Source organism: Phalacrocorax carbo, chromosome 23 (genome assembly GCF_963921805.1).
Source record: "Phalacrocorax carbo chromosome 23, bPhaCar2.1, whole genome shotgun sequence".
NCBI classification, from domain to species: Eukaryota; Metazoa; Chordata; class Aves; order Suliformes; family Phalacrocoracidae; genus Phalacrocorax; species Phalacrocorax carbo.
The window spans coordinates 5,665,847-5,679,561 of NC_087535.1; the positions used below are offsets into that span (position 1 = coordinate 5,665,847).

General features: G+C 44.4%; 1 protein-coding gene across 4 annotated transcripts in view; it reads left to right on the forward strand.

Annotated features, from left to right (window-relative positions):
• Window positions 1-13,715, forward strand: part of SRGAP2 (SLIT-ROBO Rho GTPase activating protein 2) — a 113,011-nt gene that overhangs the window by 83,347 nt on the left and 15,949 nt on the right. For all 4 annotated transcript variants that reach the window (XM_064472340.1, XM_064472341.1, XM_064472342.1 and 1 more), the window contains 7 exons: window positions 227-254; window positions 2,200-2,230; window positions 4,150-4,210; window positions 6,162-6,239; window positions 8,108-8,242; window positions 9,590-9,695; window positions 11,183-11,407. In XM_064472340.1, coding sequence (XP_064328410.1) covers window positions 227-254; window positions 2,200-2,230; window positions 4,150-4,210; window positions 6,162-6,239; window positions 8,108-8,242; window positions 9,590-9,695; window positions 11,183-11,407 — 664 coding nt within the window. The remainder of the gene's footprint in view (window positions 1-226; window positions 255-2,199; window positions 2,231-4,149; window positions 4,211-6,161; window positions 6,240-8,107; window positions 8,243-9,589; window positions 9,696-11,182; window positions 11,408-13,715) is intronic.

A 13,715-nucleotide genomic window follows, 5' to 3' on the forward strand; every position in this document is an offset into this window, starting at 1 on the left:
TGTTTCCTGGTCGGCTGCAGAGGAGCTGTGCGGGCAGGGGTGGGCTTCGGTGGGCTCCCCAGCAGTGCTCCTGGGGGGGCAGCCCCTGTCCGGCGCCCCAGAGCTGCTCCCTCCCTCTCTGATCGTTCTTCTCCCCCACCTCCTTCCAAAACTAGCTTTACGAAGCAGTTGAAAGGATTTTCCTGTTCCTTTCTCCTAATGCTGTATTTCTTTGTTGTCTTAACAGGTCAAAGGACTGACTGCTCCCTTGCCAGGTAGGTGTGGCTCAGGAGATCGTTTTTTAAGGAAAATCTGATGCAAATTGGTCACTGCCATTGCAGAGCAGTTACCAGCCCAGCATATGTATCTGTTAGAAAAAGATACTAATTTTACCTAATATATAAGTCAATTACTGCTAGTTAATATGGCTTTAAACATCATTCCTATTACCTACATCAGTGCAAGGTGGTGGCACCACTTATACGTATGTTTAGTAACCTCCGGTCAGCTGAGTAACGAATACTTTGATGCATTGCTGGCTGAAACACCTCTCCTGGCTTGCTGCTGCCCTGTGCAGCCGCCACAGTTGTGACCATACACCTGCTGGCACGGCCGCCTGTTGCAACAGGGAATTGATTGGGGTTAAAAATAACCAAGGCGGGGGGGAAAAAAACCCCATACACGGAGGTTGTGCGCTTTTTCTTGCCCCAGTGCATTTAATCCAGCTCGGGGACGGGATGGGCAGGTGTGAGAAACTGTCTAATTTGGCTCTGTCACCCAGAGAAGTATTCTTCGAAGGAAGATTTGTTTTTTTATAAACACAGTCCTGTTAAGGGAGGTGGGCCCGTGACTCCGCAGGGTTCATCCACAGGGTTGGTGTTACGGGGCTCCGTAACGTGAGGCAGAAAACTCTTTACCCTGTTGACGCTCGCCGCCGTGCCGTGGAACGGGAGCGCGGCAGTCCAGAGGTCACACAGAATAAACTTTTCCTTTATAATTAGGACCAATCACAGAACCACAACTAAGCTTCTCCTGATGGGGTTTTTATAAAACATAACAAATCTCCATCTCCAAATTGATGGATTCAAGGGGCTCCGCTGGGCAGGAGGAGCTGGAGTAGGGGCTGTGCATCATCCTGCCTTGTTAACAAAAGGAAGGTGATTACTACTGATCTGGAGTCATTACTACTTTTCACATCCCTTACAGCAAAGCAAAGCTGACAGGTCCTAATTAGAGCCTGACATCTGTAATAATAAAATATTGTTCATCATGAAACAATTTTAAATATCAAAGAATCGTTACTGCTAATAGTTTAAAATAGACCTTATTGTCTGTGACAGCCTGCGGAATCTGATTTGGCTTTTTTTCATTCAGTGTTTTTGATTTTTATAAAAGGAATTTCCCCTGAATTAACACACTGTACAGTCTTTTTAAAAATCACGGTTCTAATCACCTTATTTGTAATTCAGCAGCCATCTGCCCTAGCAGGGAGTTGGCTTGAATGATACATTAGGGCCTCTCTACTTATTATCTCTTATGCTTGATTTTTACAAGGAACTATAGGAATTTAAAACCCCAGTAATACATTTTGAGGGAAAAATCCTGGCAAAGGAAGGCTTTTTTTTTTCTCCTGTCTGTCTACAGTTGTTGTCTACCAACATGAATAAATGAGGCCACCACGGTTTATACTGAAACAGCTTGGCCTGACTAGTGGGTGCTGGTGTTGGGGTGTGTGTGTTTTATTTATTTATTTGGGGTTTTATCAGAAGCTTCAATAAAGACTCCCCAATAGCTGCTGTTAACAGCTCAGTAGGAACCAGCACGCTCCCACCTGCTTCTCCCCTCAGTAGCGGCTCTTTTGGAGAACAGCTACGTGCAGTTTATAACGCACTTCATCTTTGAACAAGGAGCCCTATACAACAGGTTTCCATATGGTTGGAATTAAAATGTCGAGGGTAATCTTTTGTCAAAGCAGTGGAGTCCCTTGTGTCTATTTCAGGTTTTTTAGTGATATAAAGTCACTTAAAATCTTTCTGAAGTTCCATAAATTGCATAAGACTAAGTCATTATGATTGACTTGTATATCTGGCTCCTTCCCTCCTCCAAAACACGTGTGGTCTGGAATACGGAGCGGAGGAGAACGGTGGTAGTAGAGGATTATCTTGACTTTTCTGTTCTGTTTTTCCCTCCTGCACCAATGGGTGGTTCTGATCTCATCAGCGGCAGGCGCAGCTCCACCGTAAGGAAGCAGGTAATAACCATGTCCTTAAGTAAGGGAACAGGGATAGGTGTGTGTCTGTGTAGGGGAGGGTAGGTGGAAAACAGGGAAGTGGTTTTATCCTTCCCTCCCTCCCTAACATGGACCTTTTCAGTCCTGTTCAAGTGGAACTGGTGTCTGCTTGTTCAGTAACTGAAATCAGTAAAACGTGGATCCACAGCCTTGATTCATTTTCTTCCACAAAAATTTAGAACCATTTCACTCTGTGTTTTGACAGGCCCGGAACCAACAATGCCAAACAGCCTTGAGCTGTCTGGACAGCCACGGTTTATGGTTTCATGCTGTTGTTTCTTTGTCCCCTTTCCCTTTATTTTCCCTGCAATGCTGTTAAACCAGGACCTGCTCGCTTCTTGTGCTTTCTTGTAGTGAACTTACAAAAGCAATGTGTTTTCCTGTCTGTGGTGGATAGTCTGTTACTTTTAGTACCTAATAAGCTAAAATATGTTTCCTTAAGAAAGGGGAAAAACCAAGATATTTCTCATTGATACTGTAAAGACAAAATTTGGCTTGAAATTTCATTTCATACAGTCCATCTTGGGGTGTTGCTTTGTAGTTTTTAGAATCCCTGTATATTGGAAATGAAGGAAGAGAGCAGGCTGCGGTTTTGGTGTGCAGAGTCAAACCTTTTTCATTTTCTGGGCTTAATTGTTCCTTTATTTATGCTCTAAAAATGGTCCTTTTCTGATGCTGAAAATGCCATATGTGTGCATCTTGATTGCCATTTTCACAAGTAGTTTTTGAGGTGTCTCAAACCTATTCTGACTCGAGTAGAGCTGTCAGACTGGTCCCTGATTTGGAAACCTAAATTAAAAACCGATCTGTCTTCAAACACTGCATCCACAGCCCACAGTAACCTACATTAAACCACTTGCATGTGGTTTTAATGTTGGGTTTTTTTATTGTGACCTAACAGTTTAAAACATAACTGCTCTGAGAGTTTTAATCTCTGCTGGGCTCCTCAGGGGCCGGTTGAGCGGCAGGATGGCTTCTGAAGGATTCGTTATTGGTTGGTGGTGTTCTGTACCGCCCCCAGAAAACTAGTTCTAACTGGCTATGGCTAATTAGTAGAGAAATTATTAATTGCCATTATATGACCAGGTTCTATGACATTTCAATAAAACAAAAAAAAAAAATTAAACAAGTTGGGGAAAATGTTTTTTTAATGTGTTTTTTTGTGTGGTTTTGGGTTTTTTTCTGTATATTGTGTGTTTCTGAGCAGAGGACTCTCATCCTTTTGAGCCCATCACAGTGTGATGCTGCAGCACCCTAACAAGTGAGCATTTTGATATAAATTAGAGGCATTGCTGTCCAAAACTGCTGCAGAATGGACAGAAACTTGGTAAATTTAATCACTGGCATCTGACCTTAAGCAAAGTGCAGCGCTTCTGTTGCTTAGCCGCTGTTCCCCAAAACGGGAGGAATGGCCGCAGACATCACAGAAATTCACTTGTCCAAAAAGTAATCAGTGATGCCGTGAGGCAGAGACTGGGGAAGTGTAAAGGCTTGTTTCCATACTTAAAGCCTCAATTCACGGCGTTTAAGCTGGAAGCCGGCAGTCTAGAAGGCTTTACTGTGGTTGGGCCGGAGACGGTGTTTTCCGTGAGCACCTGTATGGTGCACCCGACTTAGTGCATCGTGACCGTAGGGAACCGATGAGCTATTTTAAATCTATGTGTCAAAACAGCAGGAGTTTGCAGTCCTGAAATTGCTCATATTTGAGATATGTGGTAACCGGTCCAGAAACTGAACACATCTGGAACCGCGTGGAAGCGGAATATGGCAGATTGGAGCAGAAATTTGCTTTCCATTCCCATCCAAGCCCCCATCCCCCCTCCCTTTTTACTATCACTCCATTCTGACGGCTCTTCTTGTTTAAATTCCACTCTGCGCAGGATTCCTCCCAAGCCATTCCCCTGGTCGTGGAGAGCTGCATACGGTTCATTAGCAGGCACGGTGAGTTTACGAACAAAAGGTATCCCGTGATATTTCTATAAGATGAACAGTGATATAGAAGCCTTCTGAAAACTGTTCAGAGTAGCTCGGGACGCGGTGCTTGTGCAGAGGAGTCCTAGAGACTGCAATATAAAGGAGCTGTCACTGACTTTATGGCTATATTGTTGGTATTGTGCATGCGATCGCTCTTCCCAATGGTTATTGCAAATAACTGACATTGCAAATGTCCTTCTTCCAACAATATCCCTTTGTTTTTTGTAAATGGGGTTCCCATCCTTAGATGCCTCACACACCTCACCTCCCCTCACCTTGCTTTGAGCCCTGAAATGGGGCTTCACCACCAATAACCACGCTTTTCCTGGAGGAGGAGGAGTCCTCTGAAGTATTTGAATGTAGGAGGTCAAGTAGTAAATTATTTGCTTACTTATTGCCACAATGAGATGATTTATACCTGCTTCGAAGGTTAACTTCACAGCCTTGAATGCTGCAAAAGATTTTATATGTTTATTATAATTTGTTTTCATTTTTAATTGATATTGTTTGTTAGTAGCATGTGAAACAGCTGTTAATTAACATATGTAGAGAGAGGTTGAATTTATCTTCATTAACCAAGACGCAGAGCCAGACAGTAGGTCCCGTTTCATTTTCCTTGTTGAATTGCCATGTTAGAAACTATAATCTAGAGTCCCATTCTCATCATCACTTGGAAGAACTGAGTGCTATAAACGTTCATTAAGGCCGTACTTGGACATTTGCTGGAAAATTGAAACCACGTTGCGAACCAAATTGGGGCCATCAGGAGATTTTCTCGTAGACTCGTACTCCTGGGTTAGCTTAGATCCCCAACAGACTCCACTGATTTTCACTCTGAATGCCAGATCGTGGCCTTACAGGTACAGTTTGTAATTAGAAGGAATGTGCTTTTATACAACAAATTCGCTTTAGGCAGAAGAGATGATAAAACAGCCTGCCTGACGCACTTGCATTGCAGGGATGAATTTTGTTGGAGGTAGCCTGACATTTCTAAATGTTTTGCTGCGTAGGTGTGGGATGAATGTCATTTTCATTCTTGCTGCTCTGCACTTGGGTTTATTTCTTTTCACTGTTCATCGCTGTGTGTCACAGCTACCAGACACAGCCACATACTGCAAAGGTTTCATTGCGTTGCGATAAAAGCAGTCTCAGAAATTGAGAGGAAGAGGCCACAGATGCATTCGAGAGAGCTTATTAGTTTACAGCCATTATGATAAATAAAGCAAAGACATCGCAGCATTCCCCGTTTCAGAAAGTCTCCAGATAAAAGGCTTGAATGAATGCGAGTTGATTTCCCTACATAAAGCGTCTACTTTGTTCGTGAGTTGATTTGAGATGGTTGTTGCTCATCTTACGCGTACCAACAAAATTGTTATGGTGGTAGTGTATCGGAGCATCTCGCCTGCTTGAGAATTGGTTTTAATGACAGTCCTAACGCTTACTGTTTAGCAAGAATGTCTTAAAGACTATCCTAAAACCCTGGATAGCAGGTCATGCTGGGGTAATTAAATGCTTCCGTTTCAATTGGCTGATTTGCTCTGGGCCTTTGTGGTATCGCTCTTGCAAAATAAACTGCTGCATTGTGGAGTTAGCTGTATTTTTCTTCTGGCTGATATACTGTTAGTTTATTACTTCCTCTGGGTTGTAAAATCCTTTGGGGATCCTTCAGGGTAAAAGATAACACGCATGGCTGTTACGGCGTAGTTATTCTGTCAGTTTACAAAGAAGGGTTAATATTTTTTCTCTGTGGTGCTGAGTTGTGGTCTTACATATTCTGTATGTGCCTGGACATATAAGGGAAAGACGGCTTTTAAAACAGCACGCTTATATTTCCTTTAGCATATACGCTGTAGCTGATGGCGGTGCCAGCTTATCTTATCTTACCTTGCCGATATCAACATCTCCCATTGTCTTACAGGTTTGCAGCATGAAGGAATATTCAGAGTGTCTGGGTCACAAGTTGAAGTAAATGACATTAAAAATGCATTTGAGAGAGGTAAGGAGGATCCCAGAAATTGTTGCCAATTGCATGAATTTGTTTAAATGCTCTTGCGGTATTTTGTTCCTTTGATTTTTGTGTTTCCTAAGCGAGCCTAGGCCAAGTACTTTCCTAGTGCTCATTAACCTTGAGTTGTTTGACGTTATGCTTTACATTTTGTAGAGCGTCTCTACAATAAATATTCTGAATTCAATCTTCTCTCATGTCCGATAGTTTATTGATTATTTGTAACACTACAGAATATAGATAATTCCATTACTGGGTGTAACTGCATTTTCCTACCCTCTCCCCCCAGCTCTTTGGGAAGAGGCTGGCTGCTAGAGGATGAAATTCTGTGTTTTCCATGTTCTTGAGGCACAGCTTGGCTACATTTATTCTAAAGATCAGCAAGTGAGAGAGTAAATGTCAAGACACTGTTAACTTGACATAGCTTTTAATAGACTTGATTTTCTATGTGAAGAACCATTCCATACAAAGGCAAAGAACGGCTGGGAGCCGCCTGACTCATCAGCTTCTAGCTGGGCTGTTCTCCCTAGCAGAGCAGGTTCGGAAAGAGCTTGCTCTTCAGGCAGTCCTTGCAGCCCGTCTCCCCAGTCTTGCTTGGGTCACCGAAAACAACAGGCCTCATGTCAATTCCCTGAATACATCACTCTAAAAGAATATAGTTCATGTGTTTCTATGCTTGCTGTTGGAAGAGATGAGCAGTAACTACTTGGGTGTAGCAAGTTTATTTTGCTTTCGGGAAGAGAGGAGTTTCATGGACAACACGTACAAAACATGGCATCTAATTTCCCCTGTCTCCATCTCCATCTACCTGAGGATTAAAATCCTCAAGAACAGAGGAAGCAGAAATGTGTGTCGTAGGCTGCAGGTAAAGGCTTGACATCAGAATGAAAGTCACTTTTTTAAATAAAGGAAACACCAGTCGTATTAGGAAAATAGCCGGTTGTTCCAGCACTAACATGCAGAGATGAAAAGGTGATTTTTTTTTTTTTAATCCTTCGTCTCACTTGTCTCTATAAAGCATATGATATACAGAACTGACAAAGTTAACAATAATGTCTCTGCAGTTTATTACTTCATCTAGAACCCTTGGTGGCAGTTAATATCAAGGATAGTGCTCTGTGTTGTAGTGGCCCATTTATTATCCTGTGTGTTATTTAGATAATAGGCAAGCTTTGGTAATTTCAGTCACATAATGGATATATATAACTTCAATTTGAGGATTGCCCCGTCATTAAATCTAATTATATCTGATAGGGAGTTTTCCCTAGAGAACAACTCCTTAAGCGGGCATCTTTTCTTTTGTAATACAGACAAACTGTGGTGTATCTGCAGTGACAAATTATCTGCCCCAGTAACACTCCCCCCCGCCAATTCGACATAAGATGTCAGCGTCCTGCTGAGCCACATGCATGATGCTCAATGGCCTCTTGCACGTGCACTGAATCCACCTTAGCTTCAGCTGTGAGTTTGCACTCCTGGAGTCGTGTAATGTTCGCCTCCCTGGTGGATCTGTGAAGTTCACACCCTACCAAAATATCTGGATCACAGGGCCTGGGAGTGCTGCTACCACTCTAGGAGCGACACCACCCTCCGTGGGCGTGAGCCGGGCGCTCCGGTGTCAGACTGTAATCTGCTCGATAGAAAGCTGTCCCAGGTCTCCTGGGATTGCTGTCAGAGCCTTCCCTTCTCGACTGCGATGCACAGGAGACACCTCTCTCTACTGTAGTGTGGTTGGAGTAGGTGGGATTAACTTTGTGTCGCATAAATCCTTTTCTCCAGCTGAGGTGCATTATTCCAGTCGGATCCTTTTCTCCAGTATTGTGATTTTTCTTGCCTGTTTTTCTTTGCTTGTCATGAAGGGGAAGATCCATTGGCTGGGGACCAGAATGACCATGACATGGATTCAATAGCAGGAGTTCTGAAGCTCTACTTTCGAGGGTTGGAGCACCCTCTCTTCCCCAAGGATATCTTTCATGATCTGATCGCCTGTGTCAGTAAGTATACGAAGATCTGAAAAGATCTGAAAAGAAACAAGATTAATTTTTCCAATCTCATCTTCCACTTTCCTCTCTTCCCCTTTTTCCTGGCTTCAAAATAATCTTTTTTTATGGTTACTTTGGGTTTGTGTTGTACTGGTCTCTGTTAGCCAGAGTCTGGGCGTTTACCTGGTTACAGCCATCCTTATTCTGATAGCAATTTTTTAGGACTAAGCAAGGAGACAGAAATTACTAGATTTTAAGGGCTGTCTTGTGGATTTTTCTGAGGCAGTGCTTCATGACAGGATTCTTTTAAAACAGAATAAAAGAAAACCCTCGGCTTGCGAAAAACATTCTTTAAGACCTCTCGTGAGAAGGTGTCAGAAGCAGGGATCGCCAGCAGGGTTTCTTGCCCTGCGTGCTTTCTCTGGCGTTGGCAGGTACACGCTGCTGCGTGTCCGCTGCCGTGCTTCTGCGTGTTCTCTTTAGCTGGCAAGGCAGCAGTCATATTCCTTTGAGCTCCATAGCCATGAGGGGCCGTCTGTTGACTCCTGTTAAAGAATATCAATCACAAGGGCAGTCACAGTCCAGTTGTTAACGTTTTGGATGGTTTCTAAAGGTGGTTCTTGTGGCAGAGGGTTGTTTGTGTGGTTTGTGTGTGAACAACCTCATTTTAAATAGCATGACGATCGCCGTGTCCTTCAGAATGGAAGAATGATTCTGTTGTCCAAGTTGTGAAATGGCCTTTGCGGTGGCAGCCTTTGAAGTAAAGCAGAAGATAACTGCTTCTAAAATGACTCGTGGTTTTCTTCTCCTGATAAACGCATTCACAGAGTTGAATTCATATCATATGAAAAGAAAAATCTGCTTCCAAATAAGTTCTCCCTTCTGAGTTGATTTATGCTGCCCACTTATTTCTCAGTAGGCTGCTGCACACAGAGCTTTTTGCCTCACCCTTTAACTATGTTAATTTTCCTTTGAGTGTTATACAATTTCTTTTTTAAACACCCACCTTTCTAAGCTAACTTGAATGAGCTATTGTGCCAGAACTATAGAAACAGATGACATCCAGTGCTCCCACGCTGGGAGGGAGCTTGCAGTGAAGTTTTACATGTTCAGGGACCTTCATCGTCAAAGGCTTCGCCAGCAGGTTCTGCAGCCTTTGCGTTCCCCTGCCAGGCAGTGCTGGAGGATCTGGAAAATGGGCAAACCCTTCCTTCCTCCTGCTGCTGCTCCTCTGCCACTGGCTGCCCTTCTTCATAGTTTGCACAGGAGCCATCACAGTATACTGCTTGTATTTGGACATAGTGGCAAGTTGGGGCTATGGGGACACGATGACTCTGTGGTGCTCTTCCTTCCTTTCAGCAATGGATAATTTACAAGAAAAAGCACTCCACATCCGGAAGGTGCTTCTGAACCTGCCGAAGACCACTCTGATTGTAATGAGATACCTCTTTGCGTTCCTCAATCAGTGAGTATCCTTGAAAGCACGGTCGCTCTGCTGTAGGACTTGGAATAAACGCGATAAATAAACAGAATAAACAGACAGAACCAGACTTAACATAGCTGCGTGTGATCTACGCAGCTGTTCAAGGTACAAACGCCACAGTAGCTTGCTATTGGATCTGCCTTCCTGGGCTTTTCAGCCTCGCTGAAATTCATCCCAAAGATACGACTGCAATCTCAAAGGAGTTCCAGAAATGAAAGCAAATACAGTGTTGGTAATCCAAGCAAAAAGTGATGTGGAGGAGTCAGAAAGGGGGCTCTGCACCAGCAAGGAGCGCCGTGTACTAGGCAGTGTGAGTGGTGGAGAGGGAGCGTATCTTTTTAAAACAGCCCGCTGCACCTGCCTGGTTCATCGGGTAGCTTGGCAGCAAGGAGTCAGAAGTTTCCTCCAGTAACGTGGTCTTGACACCTGAGGTAGCATAAAGAAAAAATGTCCAAACCAGAAGTTTGTATATATAGTGTCAAAGCCCTTTGAATCCCCTTTAGGTGAAAGAGAAATGCACATGTAAGACAACATTTTGACCTAACAGACCCCTGAGGCTTACTGTCTGCTGGTGTAAAGCTCCGGTTCATCAGCTACCTTTGATGAGCATCTTACTCCTTACATTAAAATGAGACAATATTTGGGTTTGAGGTTTTTTCTAGCAGATTTGTATTAAAATGGAGCAGGACATTTACTAAACCTATCCATATATTCAAGTGGTTACTTCTCGTTGGAAAGCAGGGTGTTTGTTTCACAGCTGTCACTCCTGGAGTTGCTGAAATGTGTGACTTTCCAGTCGCAGTAGTGTTTATTTCTTCCAAGTAGTGATCTAGAAAACAGGAGTTTCAAGGGGAATTGTATTGGAACTTAGTTTTCTGTTCAGCCTTTAATTGGTACCTGAAAGGCATAAATTGTAGGTTTGGGACAAAATATGGTCAGATTAAAATTGTGGTTTTTTAGAAAAAAAAAAAAGAAGCACCATATAGAAACTGTAAGATTGAGATTTGCTGAGAAATCCTGAAGAAGTGTCCCGAAAAAGGCCCGCTTGAGAAGCTCCTGGGCCTTGAGAAAGGTTGTAATGCTCAGCACACTTGATCACGTGCATTTCGACAGAGGGGACCTGATAGAGCGCTGACATTGAGTGCTGGGCTGTGAACAACAGTAACAGAGAAGAATTAAAGACTAAGATTAAAGGAGAATGTCCTCCCTTTGTAAAGTCAGCATCCAGTACTTTTTGCATAGTCTTGAGCTTTCAAACTCCCTTTGGGGTTTCTAGTTCATTTCTCTGTAAATGCCATCAGTATCTCATTTTTCTCAGGGACCCAGAATGTTCATGTCCCAGCTGATCAGCTTTAACCGGTAGAAAGCCCAAAGCGAACCTTCCCAGCTCAGCTGTGTGTTCTCCAGCGGCAGCAATGGTAATGTTGTTTTCTGCTGTTAACCCTCCTGCCCGCTTCTGTCTTTTGCAGTTTATCTCAGTTCAGTGAAGAGAACATGATGGATCCCTACAATTTAGCCATCTGCTTCGGGCCAACTCTGATGTCTGTGCCTGAAGGTCATGATCAAGTCTCTTGCCAAGCTCATGTCAATGAATTGATCAAAACCATTATCATGCAACATGAGAACATCTTCCCAGGACCAAGGGAGCTGGAGGGTCCAGTCTACAGCGGAGGTGGAAACGCCGAAGATTACTGGTATGATAGATGCCACTGAGGAGAAAATGAATGGGTGGATATTTATTTACGGCTTAGCATGCTACAGTCATGCGTTGTGTTGTCTAATTCTGGATTCAGGCATCTGGCCCAGCCTTTCAGAAATCTGTTTTATGGACGAGAAGATGGCTCTGGTATCTCTGGAGAGTCATCAACTTAAAAGAAAGAAGCTGGTAGAAAGTAGCTATTCAGTTGTCAAACCTAGCTCACTTATCTTGAAGGGCAAGGCTGTGTAGGGATTTTCTTGCATGGTCTGGTGTGGTAGCTGCCAAAATCAATCCCTTTTTTTCCTTTTTTTATTTTCTTCCTGCTTTTGCCTTTTTTTTCTGCTTGTCTTCAGTGCCTTTGCTTCAGACGCAGGGGTCACTTGCAGCTGAACCTAGAAAGCTGTGGCATGGTTTAATTTTCAGGGCAGCGCTGATGGTGGGGGAGGGAAGAGGGAGGAATGCAAAATCACCGTTTCCATCCAGCTTAAAGCTCAAGAGGCCCAGCCGCGTGTTCAGTCTGAAAGCCACATCTGGAAGCAATTCAGCCAGAGCGGCTCCTGTCATCTGGGGTGGAAGGTTGGGGATTGGGGGAAGGAAAGGAGGTGTTTTCTTTCCTACTGGCCGAGCTGATCTCTCCCTCTGAAAATGAGGAATGTTAAATTTTGTCCTGCTTCTCCCCCGACTCCTTCCCTCCTCCAGTGGCCCAGGAATGCGAATGATTATTTTCATATACTAAAATAAATACATTTTTTAAATGAAGTGACTCTGGTGACAGAGCTAGCCTTGTTTCCCTGACTTGTTTCAGAGTAGCTCTAACTATCGGCTCGCTCCACGTACGTGCGCTGAGGAGAGGCTCCTCTCTGCTAGCTGCTGCCTGCAGAAGACTTGCCAGAGCCTCTTTTGGAAATTCTGTTCATTTACCCATCACTCTGATGTTTTTAGCTGATGTTACTTGTGAAAGAATTTCAGAGAAAAAAAAATTTAAGAGTCTTTGTGACCTTAAGCAAACACATTAGCTTTGACAAGAGGTTTTGTCCCGTAAGGTGAAGAGAATAAAAATGTGAAACGTTCAGTACGCTCGGTTTCGTTGATGCTTCACATGAGTGTGGAGGAGGCAAAATGTCCTGGAGAGTAATATCAATTTTCTGAAGGCATTTGGTTTTTCTTCGCTGCCCTTCCTAACCACCCTGACCTGAGACCCTATTAAGCAGAGAAGGGTAGAAGCAAGCAAGGGAGACTGCTTAAAGCCAGGAAGAAGCATCTGGTTCCCATTCAAGCCTTCTCATAGCCCTGGTATTTAGATAGTTGTTAGTTATTGCCCATAGGGCTCCTTGCCGCAAAGCATGCAAGCAGCAGAGTGAATCCTTGCTGTTCAGCCGATTCACCAGGGAATGGAGCCTGCTACGTTCATGATATCCCGGTGCCGCTTCACTGGGCCGAGCCGCCTGTGTGCCGGCGAGCTCGCAGGCGGTGCTCTGGCACGGGCGCTGCCAGGCGCGGCACCGCGGCTCGCGTGCTCTGCGCCTCCGTGCCTGCGCTCTCGCCGCGAGCGGCGCGCGGCAGCTGCCGAGGAGCTTGTAAACGGCTTGCCGTGGGCAGGGGAGGGTAGGGCAAGGTTCAGAGTTTATGACAAATTCAGGGCCGTGCTGCAGGCGTCTTTGAAATACTGCCTTTGAGTCAAGCCTAGGACGGTGCTGTATCTGTCTGTCTGTCTGAGAGTGCACGGGGACAGCATGGGAAGAGTCCAGGAGTCCTGCATACCTGCAAGCGAGACTATCAGAATTGCAGGGAAGAAGACAGTTTGTAGATGCCCAACTGGCATTGCATTCCCCTGGCAGCGTATATCGCTTGCGCTTTCAGAGCCCTCGGGGTGAAACCCAGCAGCCCAGCGCTACCCACTGCGTCATCCCAGGGCTCACAAGACAGAGACTGAGCCTGCAGCAAGGACAGGTTTTTTGGTGGAAAGTGCTGTCGCAGGCATGGACAGGAAGAGGCACGTGGTCTTTGTGCAGTATTTGGATCTTTAGTGTTGGCTGTACGCGACATTACTTCACAGTCTGCATGAAACTTTAGCCCTCCATGCTGCGTTCCTCTTGGGACCTCCGTTTGGCTTCAAATTCTTCTGTAAACTTTATTATGTAGCATAAAGGCTTTGCAAAGGATGGGAAAGGTTGATTCCTGAGGTACTGACTCAGAAGATGGTGGGGCAGCTTCGTGTCATGTGGATTAAGCGTACTGAGTTGCCAGAATTATCCAAACGTTTTACCCCTTCTCCTTTTTCTCTTTTTCTGTCTCCTTTAAGA